The following is a 27,715-nucleotide window of genomic DNA, read 5'->3' on the forward strand; positions in this document are numbered from 1 at the left end:
CATTTACAAGTACTGTATTTATAAGTACAATTTTTGAGGAACCTCAAAAATGGACAATATAGTTACGTAGAAAGTAGTAGTTACGTATAGTTTAGTTTGTCCTTTGCAGATTCATCATTATTGTTTTGTGTCTACAGTAAAGTACAAGTACCTCAAAGTTTATTTAAACACAGTACGTAAGTAAATGTACTTCGTTACATTCCACACTGGTTGTGGCTAAGTCAGATTTCGTGATGTCGACTTCAGCAGAAGCACTTGAATCAGCCATCAGCGTGACACCATCTTTACGCGACAAACAGTAACACGATTCCAGCGTCCGTCCAACTGCCTCGATATAAACAAGACTTCATTCCTCTGAATTAATCAATAAATGAATCTTAATATGATTTACGAGCTTGTGTCCAGACTCGGGACTTCCGGAGAATGAGCCGGTGGTCTTTGAACGGCTCAATATGGCTGCTGCTCGGACTCTGCAGGAGTTTGTATCCGCCGCTGCCTCTCTGCACCCCTACAGAGCAGCTGTGACATATGACAGCGGGTCAGAGTCAGACAGCCCGGTGTCTTTGCTCTACAGAGATCTGGCTCAACTGTCCGGTGAACTGTCTCATATCCTACGACAGACCTGCTCTTCTAATAACGGCCTGATCGGACTGTATTGTTGTGATGATGTGTTCATACCTGTGTGGATTCTGGGGTGAGTTCACTGTCAAGTGTCAAATCACAGCATCTGACCAGTGTATATGTGTGTGGGGCTTGAACAGTTTTGAATTTCGGTGCCATATCACATTAGTAATGTTCCTGTGTGATATGAAAACTTGTGCTGTGTTGTTTGCCAGGATCCTGCAGACACCTGCTGCTTATGTCCCTCTGGACCCAGAAGCTCCAGGACTCCTCTCTGCCAGAGTCATGACCCAGTGTGGCCTCAAGTACTGTGCTGTGAAAACCAACACCCTGCAGGTTGAATAATTCATATTTTATGAGTATAGAAAACAAATATAATGACCAATTATGCAAACACAATATTTGATAATACCTGGCAATCCACTGGTTCCCAACATAAGTCCCTAGAGACTCAACTATTTCTCTCAGGATCACGGTTTAAGAACATTAATCTGTCAGGGCAACCAGGGGCAAACATGTTCTGTTGAGCCCCTATTAACTGTTTCCTGCATTATGTCCACTTGTATTGCAGGCCACAGACCAAGAACCCAATAATATGAAATGTGCACAATATAAACTAAACTAATAAACATCTTAAAAACAGATTTTGACACAATAAGACAGGGCCACAAAATTAGCTAATAATCCAGGACCCACTACAGCTGTTATCAGGGATGAGACAATATAGGGTTTTATCCCAGATCACGATAAACCATGCACCCTTGAACTCTTACACCAGCTACTTCAGTTTTGTAACTGTACAAAAATATTTATAAGTAACCATAATTTATTTATCATCCATCCTGCTTTTGTCGTTAAATATATTGTGTATATATTTGATTGCATGTTATTTGCACCCTCCTGTTAGCAAGTCATCTCACCTCACCTCACCTCATCTTACCTTATTGTCATTGTCAGAATAATCATGAATATAGTGTCCAGCAGCACTCAAACCTCAAAAAAAAAGAAGAAAGATCTTAATTGAGCATAGCGTATTTCACATTTAAACACATGACACCATATTAAATAGTTGATGAGCCTGGCTTTTAAGATCGTTTGTTTGCTTTTGACTCAAAAGGGTGCTCATTAAAAAAACAATCTGTGTCCTGTCTGTGTAGGGATGCACGATAATACCAGCATGTCATTGGTATCGGCCGATATTGGCTTTAAATAGGAGAGCATGCTTTTTCTTATTTGACATGATGAGTGAATGAATGAATATTACATTCATTGAAAATCACTGTATTTCATGTCTCCATCTGCTGGTGGGCCGTCACAGTAACAGCATGCATGCATAATATGATATTGACTCCACTACAGAAGAGACTTGATGATTATTAAAATTAGGTGGGGAAAAAAGTGGATATATCGATATCGGTATCAGTTATCTGCTGAATAAATTATTATATATCGGTGTATCGGATATCGGCAAAAAATCCTATATAGTGCATCCCTATATCTGTGAAGCAATAAAATATTTGTATTTGTCTATAAATACTTATGAAGTGTGTTGGTACATCTAAACCTGAGTGCAATTAAAGATATGAGTTTGTTAAAAATAAAGTGCATAAAAAATGTTTTTCCATTATTTTTTATCCTTTTGTTTGTAATTAAATATCCACTAAAGCAGATTTATGGGCACACTGTTGGAAATTTCCTTAAAGTGATTCTTAAAATCTGCAGTTCACTTTGTTTTTTATTATCATTTATTAAACACTATGATTATGCGTTTATTATCTGTTGAAGTCTTTCCTCCTTGTCACTGCTTTGTATGAATATTCACGTTGATTTTATTTCCTCCTCCTCCTCCTCCTCGTCCAGCAATTCCAGGCAGCTCTCGCCCAACATGTGTCTGTGCAGGTTTGTGTGGTGTTGCCAAAGTTCAAACTCACCCTGATACGAGTTGAGCTGCTGCCAGTCGCTGAGCACCGACCAGGACCGGAGCAAACCGGAGCTCAGACAGCAGATGGTGCTGGTTTAAAGGAGGATGTGCACAAAGACTTGGCGTATGTGCTGCACACATCTGGAACTACTGGCCTTCCGAAGATCGTGAGGGTGCCGCACAAGTGTATACTCCCCAATATACAGCACCTGAGGTGAGGTTTTTTTTTTTTATTGGCCTCTGAAACATTATTTTCATTCATATTTAAAAGCGCATCTCTCTTGGATCAGATCTTTGTTTCAGATGAGTGCAGACGATGTGGTTTTCCTCGCCTCACCCTTAACCTTTGACCCCTCTGTGGTGGATATGTTCCTGGCCTTATCATCTGGGGCTCAGCTCCTCATCGTCCCCACTGTGATCAAGAAAATGCCCAGTCGACTGGCTCGACTTCTATTCAGGGATCACAAGACGACCGTCCTGCAGGCAGGTGTGAACAAATTGTATTTTTCTTTGAATGACTTTTTCGTTGCTAAAACGCGTCGTCTTGTTTCTACAGGTCACACCGACACTGCTCAGCCGCTTCGGGCACCGTATCCTAAAACAGGAAGTGTTGTCATCTGGCTCCTCGTTGCGTGTGTTGGCTCTGGGTGGAGAGGCCTGCCCCTCGCCAGCTCTGCTGAGGAGCTGGAGGCATGAGGACAACAAAACCCACATCTACAATATCTACGGTGTCACTGAAGTGTCCTGCTGGGCCTGCTCTTATAAAATACCAGAGTCTCTACTGCAGTCTGACAACCTGTGAGTGCACCCTGTTTAAACAAGTTATTAAAGATACATATTCACCCTCTAAATGACCATCTGTAAATCAATTACTGAACCTGTGTTACTTTGAATTTGTCAAGAAATTAAGAAATTAAATGATCATTTGGGGGGTGAAGTATTACACTGCAGTCAATACAACTTTTATTCAACATTACCTGTCTTTCAGCGCGCCGTCCTTTGTGCCTCTTGGGACTCCCCTGATGGACACAGTGGTGGAAGTAAGAGATGAACACGGCCGAATTGTTACAGAGGGCGAAGGTCAGGTGTTCATAGGTGAGAAAGATCTCATTCACACACACACATGTGGAAATCTTTTATCTGTGGATAAAATCCACATAAATCCATGTGACCGTTGGTGCAGGTGGAGAGGACAGAGTGTGTCTCCTGGATGATGAGGAGACCGTCGTCCCTGGGACGATGAGAGCAACTGGAGACTGGGTGAACGTTGAAGACACGCAGCTGTACTACCTGGGACGCAGAGACAGGCTGATCAAACGCCACGGCAAACGAGTCAACTTGGACAGCCTGCAGCAGGTGAGATATTTTATTCTGGCATATGAATATTATAAATATATGTGATTTAAATGTACGTTTCTAGTGAAGAAATTTAATTCCCAACATCAAATAAAAACCACATATAAAAGGCAATTAAAGAGTATTTTTTGGTACATCATGACCTACTGAAGCAGTGCTAATGTAGCATTAAAAGCTGTTACTATAGTAATGTTCAAGGTGAGTTTTTTAACTTGTATGTAGAGCATCAAATGCACAAAACAGAAAAACATAAATAGATACACACTCACCAGCCACTTTATTAGGTACACCTTGCTAGTACCCTGTTGGACTCCTTTTGCCTTCAGAGCTGTTTAATTGTTGGTGTCATAGATTCAACAAGGTGCTGGACACTTTCCTCAGAGATTTTGGTCCATATTGACATGATGACATCACACAGTTGCTGCAGATTTGTCATGGTGTTTAAACCATGCTCAGTTGGTACTAATAAAATGTCCCCCACACCATTACACCACCAGCAGCAGCAGCCTGAAGCGTTGATACAAGGCAGGATGGATCCATGCTTCCATCTGAATGTGGTTTTTCCAATCTTCTATTGTCCAGTTTTGGTGAATTGTAGCCTCAGTTTCCTGTTGTTAGCTGACAGGAGTGGCACCTGGTGTGGTCTTCTGCTGCTGTAGCCCATCTGCTTCAAGGTTGGACAAGGTGTTGTTGCTTCAGAGATGGTCTTCTGCACACCTTGGTTGGAACCAGTGCTTATTTGACTTCCTGTTGCCTTTCTATCATCTTGAACCAGTCTGGCCATTCTCCTCTAACCTCTGGCATCAACAAGGCATTTTGGCTCACTGGATATTTTCTCTTTTTGGGACCATCCTCTGTAAACCCTAGAGATGGTTGTGCTGAAAATCCCAGTAAATACTCAGAGCAGCCCGTCTGGCACCAACAACCATGCCACGTTCAAAGTCACTTAAATCTCCTTTCTTCATCATTCTGATGCTCAGTTTGAACTTCAGCAGCTCCTCTTCACCATGTCTACATGACTAAATGCATTGAGCTGCTGCCATGTGATTGGCTGATTAGCTATTTGTGTTAATGGGCAGTTGAACAGATGTACCTAATAAAGTAGCCGGTGAGTGTAACTAGTTTGAAATGCAAGCAGCTGTAATTACATTTTTGGATAACAAAAGTTTTTTGTGGGTTGAAGTTTGGATGTTTTAACTGACTGTAAACATATCAAGCTTTAAATCTTTTTGGGAGAAGAGAAGGTGAAGTATTAATGTTGTATCTCCGCTCCTCCAGCTTATACAGAGTCTGCCCCAGGTGGAGGCCTGTGCCGTGGTTCTGCACGAAGCCTCTCGACTGCTTGCCTTTGTCGTGGCGTCCACATCTGGAGACCAAAAAGCAGATTCTCCTCTCACATCTGTAACGGGGCATGCGGAACAAACAGCCTCAGTCGAGCGTGGTGAAGACCTCCCCTCTGCTGTAAAGCACCGTCAGGAGGAGCCGGGCGGCACAGATGGAGATCTGAGCAGACTCATCCTGAACCAGCTGTCTCTGCTGCTGCCGTCTTACAGCGTTCCCGACACACTGCTACTTGTCCCGGCCTTGTGTTTGACTCCTCATGGTGAGCATCAGACACACAGTCACTGCAGAGGACAGACGATAATGCATCACTGTTTTAGTTTCTTTCTGTTTGTTTTACGGCAGGCAAAGTGGACATGAAGGCACTTCTAGATATTTACCAAAGACAGAGACGGTGTTTAGAGTCTTCACAGGGAGATTTCAACAAACTGAAGCAAACCCTGCAGTCCTTGTGGCAGGTATGACCAGTTCACTACTTTTGACCACACAATTTTGAATTTAAATATCTCCTGCTGTAATTTGTGGCATCAATTTGAATTCACCTACCTATCAACAGAAAGCTCTAGATCTGCCTGAAGATGAAACCATCAACGAGGAATCCAACTTCCTGTTGAGTGGAGGAGATTCTCTGAAGGCACTACACCTGTGTGAAGACATCCTCGCTGCTGTGGGAGCGACCTCACCAGAGCTTTTGGAGGTTATACTTGACGGGACCTTCTCAGACATGCTGCAGCACGTTGAGAGAGTTACACTGACGGTGCCACTTGAGAACAGCCGGTCTTCTCCGTCTGAGGCCAAGAAACGCCACTCTGACGCTCCCTCTGTGGTGCCAGCGAAGAGAGGACGCACAGATTCCACAGCAGCAGAGAGGCCGCAGGGGGAGACGTGGGCTGTTAAAGTTATAAGACGAGCAGGAGAGGTGATGGAGATGCAAAACAGACGTCCACAGACTAATGGAAACTTTAAGGCTGATGCACCTGGCGTGAAGGATCCCAGTAAGAAATGCAGAGATGATGTTCTGGGCCTCAGTCTGAGCTGGTCCTCAGACACAGGCAGATGTGTGGACGCCTCCCCGGTGCTTCTGGTACAACACAGAACAGATGTGAAGTCAGCAACAGTGTTCATCGGCTCCCACTCTCACAGGATCCAGGCTTTAGACCTGACCACCGGGAGCCTTCTGTGGGAGCGAGTTCTTGGGGACAGAATCGAAGCCTCAGCCACGGTGTCTCGCTGCGGGAGCCTCGTGGTCATAGGTCAGCATCAGCTCTCTGGATATTGTATGAAAATATGTTACTGTATGTTTTTTGCCTTCAGGGTTTATTTTTGGATTTTCACAGGTTGCTACGATGGCTGTGTGTATTTCCTGTGTGCCACGTCTGGAGAGACATGTTGGAAGTTTGAGACAGGAGACGCTGTGAAGAGCTGTCCTACTGTGGATCCCCTCACAGGTCTGGTGATAGTCGGCTCACATGATGGGCACGTTTACGCCCTGGACCCAAAGGTAGGAAGCCTTTAAATGTTTTGTGGCAAGTGTCTTGTTTCATGTTGGTTAAATGATATTACTGCCAGTGACAGGAGCAAGATTGACAAGTTTATTAACCCTTTAGTTTCCTCTCAGGGGAGTAACAGTTATCTAAACTAGAACATGTATGTAGTAGAGATAAATCAAGGTAAAAGTGTGTGTTCTTTTAGGTCCAGCGGTGTGTTTGGAGGCGTCACTGTGGGGGTGGAGCTGTGTTTTCCTCACCCTACCTCCACACCTCACTCAGGTGGCTGTATGCAGCGTCACTGGGAGGTCACCTCCTCTGTCTTAACCCTGTGAGTAAACAAAATACCAAACATCGGTAAAAAGTTTTCCCACTTAAGTACATTTTGACCCAGGCTGCACTTTGGTGTCTGATGAGTGTGTTTCCTGTTCCAGGACAGCGGAGAGGTCCTGTGGTCGTACCGTAGAGACACCCCGTTCTTCTCTTCACCAAATGCCTCCTCTGGTCAGGTGGTAATCGGATCGGTGGACAAAAACATCTGCTGCTTCAGCAACTCAGGGACACTGGTGAGAAGCTGAACATAGACTGCTACGTCTCTCCAGGGCTGCATTCAGCCCCGGGAAACATAGCTAAATGTTAATTGAAACCAAAACGGTGGTGCGTTAAACACCCTGTTGTCGGAGACATGAAATACAATACTTTTCGATGTATGTAATATTCATTCATTGTGCAAAATAAGGAAAAGCATGTTGGCTGAATCTGATATTTCATTTTAAAGCCGATATCAACGTCAAACTTATATTATCAACATGCAGGTCGACTCTAATGTTTCATTTTAAAGCTGATATCAGCTGGTACCAATGACGTGCTGATATTATCAAGCATCCCTAGAATTTTACCACCTAAAAAATCAGTCAAAAAGAATAATTCACCTACAGAATGACCATTTGTCAATCACTTAATCGTGCTATGTTGCCTTGAATTTGTGATGAAAACGGCAAACGTATTGATTCGTTGATTGATTGGGGACCACGTTTAACAACAGCAAAACTATATCAAAACATCTGTTTACAAACTCTCACACAGCTCTTATCAGGGGATATTTTGATATAATCTTTCTGTTGTTAAACACGCCCCGCATCAATAAATAAATCAATATTTCTGTTGGCCATTTTCCGTGGAGGCATGTGAGGAAAATAGTTTTTAGTATTCTTTTAGGTGTACTTTGTGTATTTTGAATACTTTCACCTTTCTAACAGGAAACTGAAGCCGTTATCTTTGCTCTACAGACCACATTGACAAAAACTGTAATTTTACCTCACAGAACACAGGAGCTGCTGCCTCCATCAGCTAGTTTGAGTTATTGTGTGACTTAAGTGTTTTAAAGGGTTAGTTTGGATTCTCCAAAGTCACACACAATGACACATACAAATAATCTGACTGAGGCAGCAGTAGACCAACAACTCCCATGTTCAGTGATGTAAAATTAGTGAAGGGTTTTTCGGCTTTGAAGAGAGCATAGCTGGATATAACAGTATCAGCTCCCCTCCTCCCTGCTTCTCCAAACTAGCTCCATCTACTGTAGGTAAAACGCTGACCCCATTTCAAAAAATCCAATCTATCCCTTTAAGGATTGCAAGTTTTTCAAATTGAGCAAAAGCTATTTTTAAATGTGTTTCTCTGCAGGTTTGGCAGTTTTTAACAGAGGGACCCGTCTTCTCCTCTCCGTGCGTCACGCCAGACCGGCAGAGGGTTCTGTGTGGATCACATGACGGCCGTCTGTACTGTTTGAACTGTGACGACGGCTCTTTAGTTTGGACGTTCCAGACCACAGGGAAGGTGTACTCCAGTCCGTGTGTGTTTGATGGCTCTGTCGTGGGCAGGAGGGGGAATCTGGTGGCTCTGGCCTCCACAGACGGCATAGTGTGGGTCTTAGATGAACAAGATGGACGAATGCTGGCGTCATTCACTCTACCCGGGGAGCTGTTTTCATCCCCAGTGGTGTATGAACGCTCCCTCGTAGTCGGGTGCCGCAATGACTATGTGTACTGTCTAAAGCTGACTGTCAAAGAGGAAACATAGAAGGATGAGGTGTATTTCTCTTTTTTATAATAAACACTGATTGCTTTTTAATCTGTGTCAGAGCCAGAGGGTGCTTTGGGAAATAAGCTTTAATTAAAGTTGAGGGAAATAATGAGTCTTCCAGTTCAGACATCAGTATTTAATTTACATTATTCATAACATTTTGTGTCTCTTTAAGAATTTTCTCATGAATATCTCTAAGTGGGACAAAAAAAGTGCAAATAATACCAAACATTTTTTTCTTGTTACATATAACACTGCGTACACTACACTATTGTGCACGACCAACGTTAGAAACAAAATGACAAAGTGACTCCTTCTGAACGAAGCTCCGGTGACACCTTCCACTTCCATACAGTACATACTTACATACATACAGATCGTTAAGTTGAGTGGCAGGAAATGAGAATGCTTGAGGGCTTCTTTTTTCCTCCATTCACAGAGGAAATGCTTACATCATTATGTAAGATCATATCACATTTACGAGGAAGTGATGGCGTAAGCCTACAAACACAAGTGTGTTACGGGAGGACGGCTACGAGAATTGTATGTTACAGCAAGCAGGTGTTGTGTCTGTCTCCATAAGCAAGAAGAAAAAATCCAAGTCACGTCGTCACACAGCTGTGAGGGTAATGTGTGGCTCACTGTAAATGCCCAGTAACACTTGTGGTCTTCAGTGCTGTGTTTAGGTGCACCCACCGTGTGATCATGACAGATTCTAGGTTACTTTAAAATGGCAAAAATTGTACAATAGCCTGTTTGACAGCTATCACAGTCATCACGGACACAGTGAGAAGTGTTATGCTAAGGTTGTGAGTATGAGTAAAAAAAAAAAAAAGGCTTCTTTTGTACATGACAAACAAGGCTCAGAGGAGATACAGTATTCTTCACATAAATAATACCAACGCATGTAACACTTCCATCAGATGCAGATTCAACAGGGTCATGTCGAGTTATTGTTACTGGTAGCCCTTAAAACACGATTCAGACAGTTACCCTCTGTTGATTAAACACTGTCACATGTCAGAGCTTCACCTCTCTACTAAAGACACCTTTTATTGTGTTGAGCGAATGATTTATTTACAACCATGGTGACACAGTTGGCTACAAAATAAAATAAAAAAAACAAAATCGGGGTTGGCTATTGCGATGGCCAGCCGTGGTTGTGATTGGCTGCTGCCCCCCCAGACTGCGACATGTTCATTCTATCTGTGGGACATTATACTTTGTGTGTTTGTATACAGTATGTGCATGCGCGCAACAATTGTTTACATATATCTGTGCGATCGTATTGGAATATTTGGATGTGAAGCGCACTTTAACATGATAATAGTACCAGCCAGTGTGTGTGTGGGGTTGCGAGGTGATGGAGGGCTTTACTTGTTTCACAGTCAGGAGGGTTTTCATGGAGGGCAGAGGGGGGACGGGGTGATGGTGACTCTCCAGGTGCTTCAGAGTCTGTGGGCAGTGTGCAGTCTCGATGCAGGTCTGAGCCCAGAGTGAAGCTGGGGTGGGTGGGGGAGGGGTTATTTGATGATCTGAGGACAGTCGCTCCAGGCTTTGGCCTTTCGCTTGGCCAGAGCCAGCCATGCCGGCTCTGTGGACACCTGCGGAGAGTCACTGGAGGGGAAGCGCTTTGACACCTCCTTGACAGCAGGTGGCGACGGTGTCGAGTCTGCGATCTCAACTGACAACAAATGAAGGACAATAATTAGTCACATATCTTGTAGTTACACCACACAGCCTTTAAAGGCTCATTTAATGAAAGAAGCTTAATGAAACTAATTTAGCTGCAAATATTCATCAACATTAGTCTTCAGATTATAAATATTATTTATATATATGATCTTTAAAACATCAGATAACAGTGGAAAATGTACTTTACAATTTCTTAGAGCCCAAGGTGATGTATGTTTTGCCTAACCAACAGTCCCTATAGCCTCAAAAATATTCTGTTTTCCAGAATGTTTAACAAGGAAAAGCAACAAATTCTCACATTTGAGAAAAATTTCAAATATCAGAATAGTTATTGATTAATTTTCTGTCAATTGACTGGTTGTTGCAGCTCTATCCTACTGTAACATATAAATACTAAATAAATATTTTTAATTATTAACAAATTATTGAAATCTTTAAAAGTTTCAATATATTGTTTTTACAGATTCAGGGCTGAAACCACCAGGTATAGCCGATATTAATTAATCTGACTGTTTATTATTTAGTCTGTCTGTCTTTAATAAATATGAATGAATACATTTCCATCACAATTTCGCAGAAGCTGACAAAAAATAATCTAAACTAGAAAATTTCTCAAGAAATTCTGACTGGGTGCCTGCTCCCACCACCGATTTCATGAAAACCTAGTAATCAAAATGTCCATTTAGCTCAATAAAGTTCTAAATCTCACGAACTGTTTAAAGGTTAAATCTTTTTTTTTTTTTTTATGTCAAAATATGGCGATTTGGTCGAGCCTCAAATAGGAGTCATTTTAGCTCTGGTCACATCGAATTCTCAGTGATCTCCTGTCACATTCAAACGGAAATTTAACAGTTTTTTGGGACTTTTGTAAAAACGTTTTGTTGAATCTCTGAAAAAAATCTTAGCACACAATTCCCAATCATTACCCACATTTTTATGTATTTTTTGCCCATGTGTTGGCGATGCTGCGAGACAAGCAGCATGCAAGAATAAGAAATAAGCTGGATGAATTACATCTGTTGTGCCTGCTGTTGCACAACACACACCCCAAATTACAAGAAAACAAAAACACAGCTCACCCTTTACATTTTAGAATTTCAAAAAACATCTGCAAGAAATCCTTGATTCCCTACGAAATAATCTAAAGCAGACACTAAAGTTTAACCTGCTTTTACCAGCTGCTGCTTTAAAAGTCCTTTTTTAATTTTGTTTTGAATGTGAATCACATGTCCTGTTGAGGCTTGTCAAAGGAGAATTTCCTTCACTGTTGGGACAGACAATAAAGTTTATCTATTCTATTAGCACTTTTGTACTTAAAAAAGCACTTCACCTGCAACATTATCATTGTATTGTATCAATTATACACCCTGTGTCATCTTGAATCTGTGAATTTGTTTCTCATATGCCTCCTCAGTAAATGAAGACTACAAAAAAGGCAAACATTTCTTCATGAATTGAAGTAATCAGTGACAGCGGTTAACGAATGAAGAATTATATCAAAACATTTGTTTACAAACTTTCACACAACTCATGTAGTATAACCAAAGTCTTATTTATCCTCTCATATGCTCAATGCTTCCCAAACAAGTGCGATTACAATTGCAAACACGTCAGTACAGTCTCATGCACAGCTGGGTTGCATGCCTGGGCGCTCAAGTGCATTTGAAGTCAGCCCAAGCAGTGCTTATATGAAAGTGCGTACTCAGGCCCCGATACTCGAAAGCGGAAGTGTTTAAATCATGTTTGCATGTGTTTGGGAAGTACTGAGCATATGACTGGATCAGTGAGACTTGGATTGTGCTGCATGAGCTGTGTGAGAGATTGTAAATGGATGTTTTGATAAAGTTTTGCTAACGAGACAAAGTTTTCTTCACAAATAACGTGACCACAGGGTGTTTAATGGATACACAAATGATCATTTAGCAGGTGAAGTGTTCTTTTACTAAATGAAGATAATCAAAGTCACTCAAATCAAATAACCATTTCAGCTATATATGGTTTTATCATGTTTAGACGTGCAGGTTCTTACCAGTGACCGAGCTGGGTAAAGTGTTGGATTTTTTCAGGTGCTCTCGGCGCTCAAATCGTCCCAGGAGGCTGTCAGGTCTCTTGGGCTCCTCTGGAGTCTGAGGTTTAGAAGAAGGACTGGTGCTCCCGCTTCCTTTGCTCTCTGTGGGGCTTACCAGCGTAACCTGCAGAAGAGATAAACGACTGTATGAGTACTGCCAGATTATGTGAATGTCAGAAGAAATATAAAGTGTGTAACAGAGGCAGTCTGGAGCACATACACTGTCTCTGTCTCGAGCTTGCTTTTCAGCTAGTTTGGCCTCTCTTTGGCTGCGACGGTCCTCTCGGTTCTGCTGCTGCTCCCTGAAGCCCTTCTGCTTCTGCAGAGCCAGTGTGATCCATAAGGGCCCAGCCTCCTTCTCCTGGACCCTTGCACTGTCCAGGGAGTGCCTGCTCTGTAGTGAGGGTTTTTCTGCAGGGGAACACAGTCATATTGACGTATTAGTAGGGCAAACATACAGACTCCTGATCAGCAATAACAGCATAGTGACTGATCACAGTAACACTGACCTCTCTTGATGAGCTCCGTCTTTCTGTCCGCCTTCTCTCTCCAGGGGATGTTGATGGAGGGGAAGAAGGATCTCTTCTCCTTCGGCTCCTCGTCCCCTTGGACCTGACCCTGGCTGCTCCGGTGTAACTGGGCCACAGCTGAAGGTTCCTCGCACCTGCTTGTTGGCTCCTGGCTGGATGACTCTGCTGCGCCTGTCCTCTGGATCCCAGCATCACTGGGAGGCCCGTGGACCACTTTAGGTAGCGGCGATGGGGGAGGTGTGGACACTGCTCCACTGGGTTTGGGTGACGTGGTTGGTCTTCGGTAGAGCGGAGGCTTGGAGAGCACTTTGTCAGCCTCACTGTGTGCAGTCGGGCTGGCAGACTTAGCAGGTTTAGCCCGAGGGATGGCGGGGGAGGCGGCTGCATGCAGGTACTTGCCCACCGCGCCTTCTCTCTGAGGCGATGTGGGACTTGCAGATTTGTCAGAAAAGACAGAGGAAGTGTCAGAGTCTGGCTCAATGGGGGTGAGAGGTGAAGGAACGCCGTCAAAGCTGTCCCCGGCACTGTATCGTTTCTTCCGTTTCTCAGTGGACTGTTCGCCGTGAAAGCGGAGGGAGTAGTTGGTCCTCCTCAGCTTTATGCCAAAAGGCGAGGGCTTGTCCTCACCGTCCTGGCCTCGATCCTCTCCCTCCTCTCTACTGTCAGACACCGCCGTCTCACTCTGAGCCCTGCTCTTCACCTCTAGCCCTTCAGGTTTGGCTCCAGGGCTGGGAACCAGGAAAGAGGGGAGGTCTTTGGCAAACATACACTCCTCTGACCCTCTTTCTACGATGCGGACGGATTTACTCGTCCTGTTCTGAGGTTTACTGGTTGGAGCTGGGGAGGCGGCGGTGGGGCTATCGGACGGAGTAACTTCCTCTCCTGCGTCCTTATCATCTGTGACAAACACCTCAGAGTTCCTGTTTGAATCTCCAAACTTCTTCTTCGCAGGAGTGATGGAGAACTTGGCGCTGGCAGACATGGTCTTCCTGAGGTTGGTGTGGGAGAACGCAGGCGGCTCCTCGCTGCTGGGCTGAGGGTGGGTCTTACTCGGGTCAGGGTACTCGTCGTATTTCCCCTCTTCTACCCCCTTGAATATCTTCGATCTGATGCTCGCCCATTCTGCCAGGACGGATTGGTCTGTAGAAAGCGCGGACTCGTTGAGTGATTTGGTTTTGCCAGACTTGCGGTCCGGGGAAGTCTTGCTCTTGGTCGGCGGTGTTCCCTGTGCCTTTCTGTCCTCTCCCAAACCCAGCAGAGACTTGCAGGCGGTGTCCTTGATCTGGTCTAAATTGACAGCTGTCCCACAGAGCTGGGCGCCTGTCACTAGGATGGCTGTGTGGGGGACATATGGAGATGTTGGCAGGTTGGGGGAGTCTGGTACTTCAGAGGAGGAAGCCTTAGTGCTCTCTCTTTGTTCAGCCACAGCACCGCTCTGGTGGCTGGAGGCCGGCGTAACAGGCATCAGGTTGACCTTCTGGAACAAAATCTGTTTTTCCCCAGATGAAACTTTGAAAGAGAAAGGCTTCTGTCTCTCCTCCATCTCCCTCCAGCGCAGCTCCTCAGCCCTCCTCTGCTCCTCTGCTTCTGCTTTTTTCTTTTCTTCAATCTCCTGCAACCTCAGCCTGTCTGCTTCCTCCCTCTTCTTCCTTTCCTCTTCTTCCTCTCTCTGCTTCCTCTTCCTTTCGGCCTCAAGCTCCTGCTGCCTCCTCGCTTCTTCCTCCTCCTCCTTTTTCCTTCTCTGCTCTTCCAGTCGTCTCCTCTCCTCCTCCTCACGCTGTCGGCGCTCCTGCTCCTCTCGCATCCTCCTTTCTTCCTCCTCCCTTCGGATGCGCTCTTCCTCCTCCCGCCACATCCTTTCTTCTTCCTCCCTCCTCCTTCTTTCTGCCTCTTCTCTAAGCCTTCGTTCCTCCTCCTCCTGCCGTTTACGACACCTCTCCTCCTCCAGTTCACGCAGCCTCAGTTCCTCTGCTGCTCTCTTCCTCCTTTCCTCTTCCTCCTGTTTGAGCCTCTGCTCCTCCAGCTCCCTCCTCCTCCTCGTCTCCTGTCTCTCCTCCTCATGGAGTCTCTGCTTCTTGAAGCTTTCTAGGGACTCAACAGATGCTCTGCGCTGCTCGTCTGTGGAGACGCCTGCTGCCTCGATGTCCTCTCGCACCACACCAGGAATAGAAACCTCTCGGAGGTCCTAGAAAAGTGGAAATATGATGAGTTCATATTTTATTAACCACAACAAATGGTGGGAAATGACACAAATAAATAAAAACATACTAAAAGCATGCATTTGAGGTGACTCATAGTTTGGCTCACCTGTGTAAATCGCCGGTGTTTGCGTGAAACCCTCTGGTTTTTGGGTTTGACGGACAGTTTATGTTTGGCAGCGGTGTTGTCCAAACGAGGAACAGACTGTGGAACAGCGTCCAGATTGATGGACTCGATCGTACCAGTGGGCGGAAGAACTCGTTTGGACCTCGGTGACTTCACTGGGGTGGTGTGTGGTCCGGCTTGTTGAGCCCCCTGGACCTGCTTTGGTCACAGTAACACAGAATTTATTAAAAACTGAAACACATCCAATCTAAGAGTGCTGCACCAAAATAGCATTGCACTCCTATAACACTGTCTGACTCACAATGGAAAGGATCAGAATCAATGCTGCAGAACAACAGCGACTGCCCTTTTTTATCCCACACATTCTGCTTTCTTGCCAAAACCTGGCGCCTACATTAACCATAATGCAACTGTGATGGCCTACAGTTCAATCAGAGGGTGCGCTCCTTTTCCTTCAGCCGGGCAGAATCCAGTAAGAGGTAATGACGAGCACGTGGGAGGAGCATATCTCTTAAACGGAGGTGAAAACATTTTTTCGGCAGGAGGCGGTGGCACTAATAATCAAAATATGGATCTGTCAGAGCGATCAAAGCTTATTGTGTCATTAGTTGTAGACAAGATAATGATGCCACAGAGAATAAAATATGCCAGTAATCACCTGATGGCTGCTCTCATTGAGTTGTAATAGCATAGCAAAGCACTGTACATCCCTATTTAGGGCAAAGACTGTAATCGCAATATTGAATGATTAAACAAAGCATCAGGTGTATATGCTGCCGGAGATGCCTTTAAATGGTGTGCAGACTCCGCCTACTCAGCGTACCACAGACGCAAACTGGCGTGATAATGCTGCAGACTCAAAGATTCGGCTGTATTATGCTAGTAGCAGCTAATGCTTTAAGCCGCTAGCCTTATGCAGAGATGAGGAGCAGAGAGGTCTGGCAAACGTCATAACTCCACATCCTCAGATTTTTTTGTTTTCAGATTCATAGTTTAGCTCCAACTGACTCATGTGACATCACTTGAGGACACTTTTGCGCTACTCCCTCTGCAGCCACAAAAAGCTTCCCAACACCTGTAAACAGATTTTGAAGTGTAAAGCTGTCATTAAATTAAGTTAAAGAGATTCTCTGCCCATTTTCAACCCACTTCGTGTCACAGCAACGTGAGTAGTGTTTGTAAACGAACTGGTAAACTTCCCTCCAACTTTCCGGCGCACAGTTCCTTGGTTGAGCTAGATGACGTTTCGCGTCATCCGGCAGATTTTCACTGGCTGTAGATGTGTTACTTTAACAACAGTTTGCACTTGCGTATGCGCACCACCACGGACACGAGGAGTTTAGTGAGAAGTGGATCAAGAGAGAAACCCGCTCCTCTCTCTCAAACTCCGATCAAACTGTAAAACCAAGCAGTGCTGATCAAATATAATGTTTTCAGACGTTAATCAAAACCATGTGTCAGGTGCTTGTGGAAAATGGAAACAACAGGATACGCAGGAAGGCAATTCAGGTGCTCCATATATATAGAAAACAAGGAAGGAATATTAAAAGCCTTTATTGTTGTGGCTAAATCATTAAAAGAGCCGACATGATTCAACCACTGCACGTCTTTGTTGGGGCTGTAAAAAAGCGACTACAATAAAGGCTTTTAAATACTTCCTTCCTTGTGTTCTTTATTTTTGGAGTGCCTGGATTGCCTTCCTGCGTATACTTAAGCTTACTGTTTAACTGTAATTTGAGATTGTTTGCTACCAGCCATATTGTTTACCGTGTCAATTAATTAGTCCAGTCTAGCACAGTGCATTCTGGTAGTTGTAGATGTGAGCTAAAGCAAATGCCACAGCCCTTTCTTCTGGTCATGTAGCACCAATTTCAAGTTATTTGAGTCTTTCTACAGTACAGACAGTCGTTACCTTTGGCTCTGTGTTTGCTGGCTCAGCTTCTACCTGGGCCAAAACCTTCAGAGGACTCCGGGGAACCTCTTCCTCATCTGAACTCCCCTCATCTCCTTCACTTTTCCTCAGAGAGGGAGGCCTCTGGCCAAATTTGATACCTTGTGCTATCTGCCTCTGTTCCACCAACAGAAGAGGTGACACGTTATGCATGTAGACAAAAGATAACTGCTCAGCAACTGATTGCACACACACACACACACACACTGCTACAAGGCCCACCTGCAGATTCCTGACTTTATCCGAGACGTTTTCCTGGGACATGCTGTGATCTAGGCCGGGCTCTGCCGCCGGCTCCTCTGGGATGAAGATGCTGTCGTGTGAGAGGGCTCGAGATCCGATGGGATTCAGCTCCCTGCAGGAGAATAAGAGCGTCTTCAGTGCTGCAGTGTGTCATTACTGCCAGTCTTTCATTCATTTATCATGAGCGGGCTCGCCGTAAATCATTTTACACAAAGAAATGAATGACCTCTTTACACGCCAGCGGTTTCAGCACATCAATTAAAGGCTGAAATGGTGTTGAGCCTTTTAGAAGCTGTGTTTGAGCAGAGCCTCACCCTTTTGCCCCACAGATTGTGCAACCACAACTTGCAGCGTTCATGAGAGTGTGCGGATAGACTTTCATTTTTTCTGGAAGTGAATGAAATCTGATAAGAAATTGTTTCTTGGATAAAATCTGCTTTGTTAAAGGCAGCAAAGGCCCTAAACTGTTCATAAAAACCTGCGGCTGCAGCTTTTATCAGCAATAATAAAATGACAAGAGCACCGGCTCAGTTTCATTATGTATAACTCAGACAAATAGGTGTGAAAATGAAACTGTATCTGTGTAGTTACCTCAGATTTTGATTGGACTCCTCATCCTCAGACACAACTCCGTTGCACACTTCCCCAGTCGAGAAACTCGCCTTTAGCTCTGCTCCATCAAAGCCCCCCTTCGCCTCCCTCTTCTTCTTCTTCCCAAAGAGTCGTCTGAAGGGCTGGAATTTGCCCTGTCGCTTTCTCTCTGTTGGCAAAAGAAAATAGATGACAACCATAGCAACGTGCAATCAGATCATCAATCTTTATATCTCGCCCTCGGGCAGGATGGTGCCTATGGGCGTGTTTCTGTACGTGTGTGTGTGTGTGTGTGTAGATAATGAAATGCAATTGATTGAATTTAAAGAAAATAAATCAAAATAGCAGATGGGATGAGAAGAAAACCTTGGCTCTTTGGTTCATACTTACTCGTGTTTAAAAAGGAAGTGGGAAAGACAAACACCACGCAGAGAAACGGAGAACTCACAGTCGTAGCAGCTTTAAAGAAATGGTGAACAAATCCCTGAAATACTGACTGAAATCCATGATTGGTCCTGAGAGAAAGCGAAGCAGTGTAAACTCACAGTGACATCCTGGCTGTCCACATGGCTCCGAGAAGTCATATGTGTGACTCATATCACATTTGACCTGCAGTATTTCAGCAGATAACAACTCTACAAGATCCACGCATGCCTTATCTGAAGCAAAACGTAAGGAAGTAAACTTTCGTTATTACTTAACGACACACATTACCACTAATCGCTCTGGAAGATTCCCAAATCCATCAGCCAGTGAGGCAATCCTTTCCACATCACGTTACACGGAACAGTAAAACAAAGGAGCAACGTGCTGCAAAAAATCATCTCCTGACCTACGTAATAAAACAGCAGTTGTCATAAAACCAACGTATGAAACTAACTTTTGGACTTTTGCTTGATATCTTTATTTCCTCCTCGTCTTTCATGCCAGAAAGTCATAAACTCATAAGCTAAACCTTCCCATGTGCAAAGGGAACAACATGGTTCTGATCTGTCCTCAGGATCCCAAAGATGAGATCTGTTGACATGATGTCATTTGGAAATGTAAACAGATAGAGTTTAGCCTAATTAAATGTGCGAGTGGTCGTTTTCTCTGTGTTTTCTCAGCGCTGCTTTGTGTTCCTGCATACGTCAGTCCGGCTGTGTGTTTTGTTTTTGTCTGAGTCTCTGTGTACTTCTGGAGGTCTACTGGATGAACTAAGTGGGTGAGGTTACAGAGCTACAAAGCTACTCTACACCGCTGTGCAGACAGGCGTTCTCAGGGCTCGGTGGGTATCCCTTTCAGAGCTATAAGTAGCAACTGGTGTGGGATTTCACCCTGCGTGCTGCTCACTGTACCAGAGGCATCATGGGAAATGAACCAGTAAACTAATTTCCCCACGTAGATCCTCCAGTCTGAAGTGTGTCTTTATTTTAGCGTGGGAGAGTTTAAGTGCTACGTGCTATATATACTCACAAACATATGAATTTATGGAGGATGTGGGAGGTTTTTGTTTTTATTCCGTCTTTGTGCTGCTTCATATAAAACAGACACTGCCCAGCTTTAACTGGAGGGGACGGCTTTTATCCTCTGAGGCTGAATGTGTAACCCATAACTCATGACCATATCAACTACATCAAACTATCAGTAGAGATCAGCTGTCTCATCCAAAGACTACAGTATATCACCACATATTTGTGATGTCGTCACACACACACAAACCCTGTATCTCCACAATGGCAAAATCATATCTGGGGTAAAGGGTCAAATACAGCTGTGACAGATGCAGCAGCTCATTTTGCAACCACAGTCATGTTTGGATCTTCCTGGAGAATATTTGGAGACAACGTTATGTTCTCTGTAATGTGTATTATGACAGGGTGAATAGAGGTATTTAAGGCTTTTTACAACCTTTTCAAGATTATTTTTATTTGGACTATTCATATTCATTGCAGGTAAGTATAAAATATGAAGTGTAAGTATGTGGTGCTGTGCAGAACATAGGTTTAATGTAGGATTATTGTTATTACAGTGAGTTAGAGTAAGTATTAAGTATTAGGTTTAGTGGTGGGTTAAAAGATTTGTAACATCAGAGATTAGGATTTTCACACAGGAGAGCTTGACGGATTTTGATAAAAAAAGAATGTAAAAGGTGGATAATTTAAGAATATTTAATGACTTTTAAGGCCTTTTTTAATATAGAAATGAATTTAAGATATTTTAAGACTTCTTAAGGACCTGTAGACACCCTGTATGAGATGACTTTAACATCTTATGAGCCCTTCCTCCTTCCAGCTGCACTTCTTGACTGTTCTTGTATTTTTATCTCCTTGATTTTAACTCTCCTATTTCTCTTGTTTTAACTGCAATAGTCTAACATTTTGAGAAATACACTTATTTTCTCACTGAGCGTCAGCTGAGAAGATTGATACCACCCTCATGTCTGAATACAGCCAGCAGCTGGTTAGCTTAGCTTAGCTTAGCATAAAGACTGGAAACAAATGGAAACTGCTAGCCTGATTCTGTCCAAAGGTAACAACATCTGCCTACCAGCATCTTTAATGCTAAATAATTAGTATCTTATATCTTGTTTGTGGAATCCAAAATGGAAGTGTAAATTCAACATGTTTTATGTGGAGATTCCAGTTTTGTACAGATTACGGTTTGTTCATAACATTTAGAAGTGCCGGCAGGCAGACTGACTTATTTTTGGACGGAGCCAGGCTGTTTTCTTGCTTCTAGTCTAAGTTAAAGCAACACTTACCTTTCTGGAAATTTTACGCTTTTCTTTGTTTAGGTTAAAATGCTATTAATAAGCTGATGGCACACTAAAATGTAAGTGAATTCCACCAGAGATAAAAACTCATAATTGTACCATTTTCATATGGTTCTAAGAAAACTCCAACATCCAGTTGCTAATGGCTAACGTTTGCCTACTGTAGCGTAGCCTCTGAAACATTAACGTTCAGTGACGGACTCAGGATGTTTGAAGGACAGCAGCAAAAAGGAAAAAAGGGCACCTACTGCATGACATGGGCCCACTGGTGTGCAAGAAGCTAGTGTGTCATGTATGGCGACATAGGGAACATCGTCTCGTTTTGATCACTCAAGAGGGCAGCCAAAAGGGCACATCCTCTCATTTTCGCCACTCAAGAGGGCACTTTAGCGCTGCCTTTTCAACCAAGGCGAGCAGCTTTAACAGACTGCAGACAGTGGCTTCATATTGAACTGAACAGATTTGAGAGTGGCGTTAATCTTCTCATCTAACCCTGACAAGAAAAAAAAAAAAAATAAATAACAGGGTTCCTACACATCTGGAATTTCAAAATTCCATACTTTTCCATACCCTAATTTCCAGACTTCTCTGCGTTTTTGTTTTGTTTTGTTTTTTTCCAGAGAATATGCGCCATCTGAGTAAATATATCAGTGTATCATATTTCACATCATATTTAATTATTCTTAATAGGTGATTGTAGCCAAGTACCATAATGGCATGCAAATAAAAACTCAGGTAAGTTCAATGTCTGGGCTGAGGCAAAAATGTTGGGACTCTGGGTGCAAGTGATGCAGTAACGAGACGTTGGTGTTTAGAACAGTGGTAATAGTCTGGAAACATAAATATTTTTCCATACTTTATTTTTCATTTTCCATACTTTTTAATACCTGGAAACTGATCAAATGTATTTCCTGAAATAAAGGTATTTTCCCCAAACTATTTCTTTAAAATAGCTCTCTTGGCTGTGGTTATACATGAGGTCACGGTTAGCCATTGAGTTCATTTTCGATGAATTCTCCTTTTGATTAATTGATTTTGTTTGCTCTAAAATAATAACAATACATTTTGGGTGGGTAATCCTCCAGTTCAGTCTTTGTGCTGCTTTAATGAAATGTCACTTTCATTTTTAATCTTTGCCTTATTTCTTTTTTATCCTCTTGTAGTATTGTGGTATTGTCCCTTTTAATTTTCTTCCTTTTCATGATTATCACTTCATATTTCGGACCTTGATGTTAACTTCAGGGTGGAGATGAAGGCAGATTAACTATAAATGTGCCAGCTTTATGTTTTCAGTGGGAAGGGCCTGAGAAAAATGTAAATTCTTTATGGAATTGCTCTTTACATATTTAATTCTCTTTCAAAAAAACACAATATAAATATACATTAATTTTATATTTAAGAGTCTGTGCAGGTTTTACATATCGTGAGGCTCTGTCTACTGTTTTGCTTATTATTCACAAAATTCAGTGTTTATTTTAAATTGAGAAATGTATGTTTTTACAGATGCTTAATATTCAGTCAGACCCAATCTTTGTTTGTCTAAGTGCAGTGGCTGATATTATTGTGCGACACTGATGTTCTGTTTCCCTGCAGAATGCCCTTCCAGCGTCAGCGCCCGTCCAGTGTTTCTACTCTGGTACGAAGCCCATAATGCACTGCCACGGGCACGCTCACACACTCATGCGTGAAACGAGAAAGGACACTTTTTTTTCTGCAGTGTGGACGACTCAGCGGCAGCACCCGACCCAACACTGGGGCTAACTCTTGCTTCCTGTGTGCCTGTGGTGCAGTGTGTTTTGACCCTGGTCGTCTGGACTCAGATCCCTGCTGGTTCTTCATTCTAGCTCTCTGATCGGGGAACATTTCACATCTGGTGGAGGAAAATTAACTGGCCAGCAGCAGGAAAAAACAAACAAACAAAAGGGCTGCTCAGAAGACCTGCTTTCGAATTGTATGTATCTCACAAACCTACAAGATTAAATACACACAATGCAGCAGCTCACAGCAAAGTAACAGTCAAACTGTTGCAGAGTAAATCATGGTTTTCCTCTGTCTGTTCAACATGACACTACAGCTAGCAGCCTGTTAGCTTAGCTTAGCATAAAGACTCAACACAGGGGGAAACAGCGAGCATGGCTCTGTCTGATGATATCAAAGTCTTCCTAATTAACACTTTACTTATTATTCACTGAACAAATATATAATTGCAACACTTTGGTTTTTGCTCCCTTTTTTCAGGGATTGAAATTAAATATCTAAGAATTTTTCTATGCGCATAAACGGCTTCTCTCTTTCAAATTTTGTTCACAATTTTTTTTAAAACACATGTTAGTGAGCACTTGCACCTTTGCAAAAATAATCCATCCCCCTGACAGGTGTGGCATATTAAGATGATCATGATCATGATCATTAATACACAAGTGTGTCTTGGGACAGTCGCATCGGAGGGCCACTCTAAAATGTGCAGTTTGATCACACAATGGCACAGATGTCACAAGTTTTAACGGAGCATGCCATTGCCAGTTATATGAATGTTCATTTCACTATCATAAGCCTTCTCCAATGTTGTTTTTGTGAATTTTGCAGTACGTCCAGCTGGCCTCACAATGGGTCCATGTCATTGGTCCGACATCCCATTAATCCGACGGTCCGCAGTGCTGAACGGCTCCCGGCGGGCGTATTTCTGCCTTGATGGTGTGCCGTGACCGGCTCTGGATCAGCTGGGAAAGGCTTGAGGCAGAGCAGGCTCACAGCTTATGTGTTTGCCACTTTCTTTTTCATTTTAACCCACACCATGATCTTTTCCTGACCCTAACCAAGTGGTTTTTGTGCCTAAACCTAACCAGACCTTAACCACAGGGCATCATGATGATTTCAGAACAACAGGACTTTGGAACAATGGGTTTAATATGGTCGGAACAATGGGCTGTCGGACCAGTGGGCAGTTCCCCCTCACAACTGCAGACCGACCACCTGAAAGCACACCAGATCAGGACCTCTACAACCAGCGTCTTCATCTGCAAAATCGTCAAGGCCAGCAACCTGGACAACTCTTTTTTTTTTTGCACAAACTATCAGAAACTGTCTCAGGGAAGCTCGTCATCTTCAGCAGGGTCTTCACCTGACAGCAGCTCGTCGTCATACCGATTTGAGTGGGCAAAAGACGTGCTGTTTTTTAAAGATGAATCCTGGTTCACACTCTTCCAGGAAGCGTGTGTGGCATCGCGTGGGTGAGTGTTAACGCTGTGAACAAAGTGGCCCATGGTTGCAATGGGGTTATGGTATGGGCTGGCATACGCTATGGACAACAAACACAGGTGCATTTTCTTTACTGCACAGAGACACTGTAAAGAAATCCTGCAACCCATTGTTGTAGCATTCAGCTTCCACCACGACCTCATGTTGCAGCCTGATAATGCACAGCAAAATATCCCAGTTCTTGCATGGCCTGCATACTCATCAGACATGTCACCCACTGAGTATGTTGGGGAGGAGTGGGCCGACACTCCACAGGCCACAATCAACAACCTGATCAACTTCATGTGAAGGAGATGTGTCGCACTGGATAATGACTGATTCTTTGTGGTATCTGTGACCAAAATAATGCTTTTCTGTTGCAATGGTCATGTGAAATCCTAATTAATGTCTTTTTTTCCAGGTAAAAGTGACTGTTTGAGAGTGGCCTTTTATTGTGACCATCCCAAGGCACACCTGTGATGTAACGATGCTGTTTAATCAGCATCTTGATGTGGCGCACCTGTCAGGTAGATGGATTGTTGTGGCACAGGAGAAGTGCTGAAACAGATTTTAACAAACACATGACCACAATTTGAGAGACATAAGTCTAAGGTCTTTAATTTCAAGTCGTGAAAAATGTGAGCAAAAAAAAAAAAAAGTGCTGTATTTATATTTCTGTTCAGTGTAACTGACATTATTATATAAATGTTTTTTTCTTTTCTTTACTCTACTGATCAGATCATGTCACAAAACAGCTTGAAGGGATCAAACAAAAGCTGATAAAGAGGAGATCAAGGAAAAGTGGACACAGCACACCACGGTGAAGACACAAGTCAAACCCATCACCACACCACACACTTCTTAAAGAGACGGTGGAAAAACACATGAGGCTAACAGAGGTGATTTTATCCTCCTGATGTGATCACTTTATCTGCTTTAATGCACTGTCTCTTTAAGATGTCACTAAAAGCTCTCATTTTTTCCTATTTACCTGGGCCCTTGGATTCAGTTACCTCTAAAAGCATGTCATGCTCAGTTTCCGTGGCGTCCGTCGCCATGGTCACTGCACACCTTGGCTGTGGTGAGAGAAGAAGGAAGTGAGCATGCAGATGCTGTTATCATCTTTACTGCAGGGGGGTAAAAGGAGCATGTGTGAGCGTTTAATCGAGGGAGAGGAGAGAGGGGAGAGGCACTGAATATTTACAGTCCTGGAGCAGAGCTGCGTTGGACTTCATGTCTTGCTTTTTTATTTTGCTCTCCCTCCCCTGTAGCATTATCATCAAAAATAAATAAATAAGAAGCTCGGCTTTGTTTGCTCTTGCAGAATGGCTCATGGTGACTGGCCTGTCTGGGGCCCGATAAAGCCTCCGCTGTTTTAAAAGCAAAATGTGCCCTCTGAGGCCACTCTGCTGTGGCTTGTTGATGTAGAAACAGTGGTGCTAAAAAGTCAGCTGTACGTCTGAAATGACAACACACAGCGAACATGCAGACAGTGCCAAATTACAAATAAATAACAACTCTCACAGCAGCTCAGTGGAACATGTTCACTTCCAGCAGGATGACCCTTTGCTACGTCTAATGATTAGAGATCCACAGCAGAGATAATCACACAAACCGCCTCTTATTTGCATCTCATAAACTGACAGACAACAGACTGCATCCTGAACCCCGCCTCTTCAAACACCTGTCCGCAACACGTCGGCCGAGCCAGAGGTTTTCTGATGTACAGCGGAAATGTGTGTTGTGTGAAACCACAAGCAACTGGGCCGGCAGTGTAAAACCAGAGAGTGTGAGACAGTACTGAGAGAGCCGGAGAGAGGCCCGCTGTCTCCAGTGGGATCAGCATGCCGTGGGCTTCCTTCCTCAGGGGGACAGAGCTGGACAGACTCTCTCAGAAATGTCTCGCCCCAAAAAGGCTCTTTGTCCTGCCAGCAGAGAACAAGGAGCGAACAAGCATGTTTGGTAGTCGGGGTGTGTGAACACAGACAGAGACTGTATGTGATAGTGTCTGCTGGTGTGAAGAGAGATATTGTGGATTCTTGTTTTTGTTTGTCTGTTTATTTACATGTGTTGACTGGCTGCAAGTCCTACTGTTGAGTAAGTGTCTGTGTGCTGAGAAGCAAGTGTGTGACGTGTTGTTTTTCTGTGTATTGGTGTGTGTTTGCAGTCCTATTGCTGCAGCGGACAGACTTGGGGAGCAGCTAGAGATGGGATGAGAGAAGCACGAGGAGCAGCCATGTGCTCTACAGAAGCAGAGAAATGCCTTTAACAAGGATACAGCTGCATTATAGTATGGCGGCGGCATAACACGATGCGGCGTCTCAGCGCTCTCCAACGACCCAGCAGCTCAACATCATTCGATGGTGACACAGCTCTGCACCAGAGCGGGCCAGACAACTACCAAAGTCCAAAGGCATGGCTTAGTGTTGTTGCGGCTAAAGTGCCATAACCTCACAGCACAAGTAGCTTGCTGACAAAGCAGACAGACGAACGTGGCGGGGCCGTGGAACAGTTTACCTATTTCAGCTGCACAGCTCGAGATGGCTGCGCACCACTGCAGTAAAACCTTAGGGAACATCGATCTGCCCTTTTGCACAAAGCTTGTTTTACCCAGATGAGCGTCGCCGCTGCCTCCGCTGTGGCTTTGGGAGAAAACGGTGGAATAAATACAGAACAGAGACAAAACAGCAGGTTTTCGGTTTGTTAGGTGTGTTAGCATCAGGTGCACTCAACAGGAAACAGGAGCATGGCATGAGGGGTGATGTGAGGGGTGGATGGATGAGGAAGCAAGGAACATGACTTATCAGGATGTGAGATGTGACAACAACAAACCTGATGAATCTACCGCACTGTCACTGTTATCATCTCACAGTCTAGACTCCTATTTTTAACTTTTACCTCATCACATCTACATCTCATTTTCAGGTGCCTCTGTGTCCCTTTAAACAGAGTTACAGGGGGTAGTGGTTGAACTCTTCCTCTATGAAATAGGGCAACCCTTCAAGACCCTGATACGGCTCAGTCAGCAGCCCAGGTTCGAGTCCAAGCTGCAGCCCTTTGCTGCATGTTGCCCCCCTTTCATATCTATCTGCATTATTGAATAAAGGCAAAAAATGCCAAAGAATAATCTTAAGACTAGAATTACCACCTTGCGGTTGTATGCCTCCACAAACCATTCAAGTTTGACTTGAAAACATGGATGCTTCACACACATCTTTGGCCCAACAGCACAAAAGATCTACACAATCAGCACAGTTTCAAGATGGACACCCAAGATTAAAGTCACCAAAACATCTCCCCTCCTGTTCCTCAGGTATGATGTTAAATAATGGCCAGAAAAGTGTTTTTGCAGAACATCATAATGTCACAGTGAAGATGACCTTTGACCTTCTGGATATAAAACGTCATCACTTTATTATTTTATCCTGTTTGACATTTGTGTGAAAATTTGTCATAATAAGCGTGTGAATCCTTGAATTATGGCCAATCACATTTTGTGAGGTCACAGT

At 43.7% G+C, this 27,715-nt stretch overlaps 3 protein-coding genes across 7 annotated transcripts in view; 1 reads left to right on the top strand and 2 right to left on the bottom strand.

Annotated features, from left to right (window-relative positions):
• paics (phosphoribosylaminoimidazole carboxylase, phosphoribosylaminoimidazole succinocarboxamide synthetase) overlaps positions 1-27,715 on the bottom strand; it is a 59,214-nt gene that overhangs the window by 25,254 nt on the left and 6,245 nt on the right. The gene's annotated exons all lie outside the window — the stretch shown is intronic.
• aasdh (aminoadipate-semialdehyde dehydrogenase) lies at positions 171-9,464 on the top strand. Of its 2 annotated transcripts, XR_013491693.1 has the most exons (15): positions 171-694; positions 837-957; positions 2,482-2,756; positions 2,833-3,025; positions 3,099-3,340; positions 3,531-3,637; positions 3,726-3,898; positions 5,177-5,501; positions 5,585-5,697; positions 5,796-6,492; positions 6,577-6,740; positions 6,932-7,057; positions 7,161-7,292; positions 8,016-8,307; positions 8,413-8,553. XR_013491693.1 is itself a non-coding variant. In XM_033621594.2 (14 exons), the coding sequence occupies exons 1-14, from the start codon at positions 453-455 to the stop codon at positions 8,806-8,808; spliced, it is 3,306 nt and encodes a 1,101-aa protein (XP_033477485.2). In that variant the 5' UTR covers positions 175-452; the 3' UTR covers positions 8,809-9,464. The 2 variants fall into 2 exon arrangements, 1 of the variants encoding a protein (XP_033477485.2); XM_033621594.2 differs by lacking the exon at positions 8,016-8,307 and having other exon boundaries at positions 175-694; positions 8,413-9,464.
• cracd (capping protein inhibiting regulator of actin dynamics) overlaps positions 8,933-27,715 on the bottom strand; it is a 28,783-nt gene continuing 10,000 nt past the window's right edge. Inside the window, exons 1-9 of one of the 4 annotated variants that reach the window (XM_078168511.1) lie at positions 18,760-18,777; positions 18,215-18,383; positions 17,603-17,735; positions 17,342-17,497; positions 15,412-15,627; positions 13,084-15,289; positions 12,795-12,985; positions 12,536-12,698; positions 8,933-10,495 (exon numbers count right to left, since the gene is read on the bottom strand). In XM_078168511.1, the coding sequence (XP_078024637.1) occupies positions 10,335-10,495; positions 12,536-12,698; positions 12,795-12,985; positions 13,084-15,289; positions 15,412-15,627; positions 17,342-17,497; positions 17,603-17,644 (3,135 nt within the window). In that variant the 5' untranslated portion in view covers positions 17,645-17,735; positions 18,215-18,383; positions 18,760-18,777 and the 3' untranslated portion in view covers positions 8,933-10,334. The other 3 variants (XM_033621593.2, XM_078168510.1, XM_033621591.2) reach the window with 3 other exon arrangements.

The sequence above is a fragment of the Epinephelus lanceolatus genome, chromosome 6 (assembly GCF_041903045.1).
Source record: "Epinephelus lanceolatus isolate andai-2023 chromosome 6, ASM4190304v1, whole genome shotgun sequence".
NCBI classification, from domain to species: Eukaryota; Metazoa; Chordata; class Actinopteri; order Perciformes; family Serranidae; genus Epinephelus; species Epinephelus lanceolatus.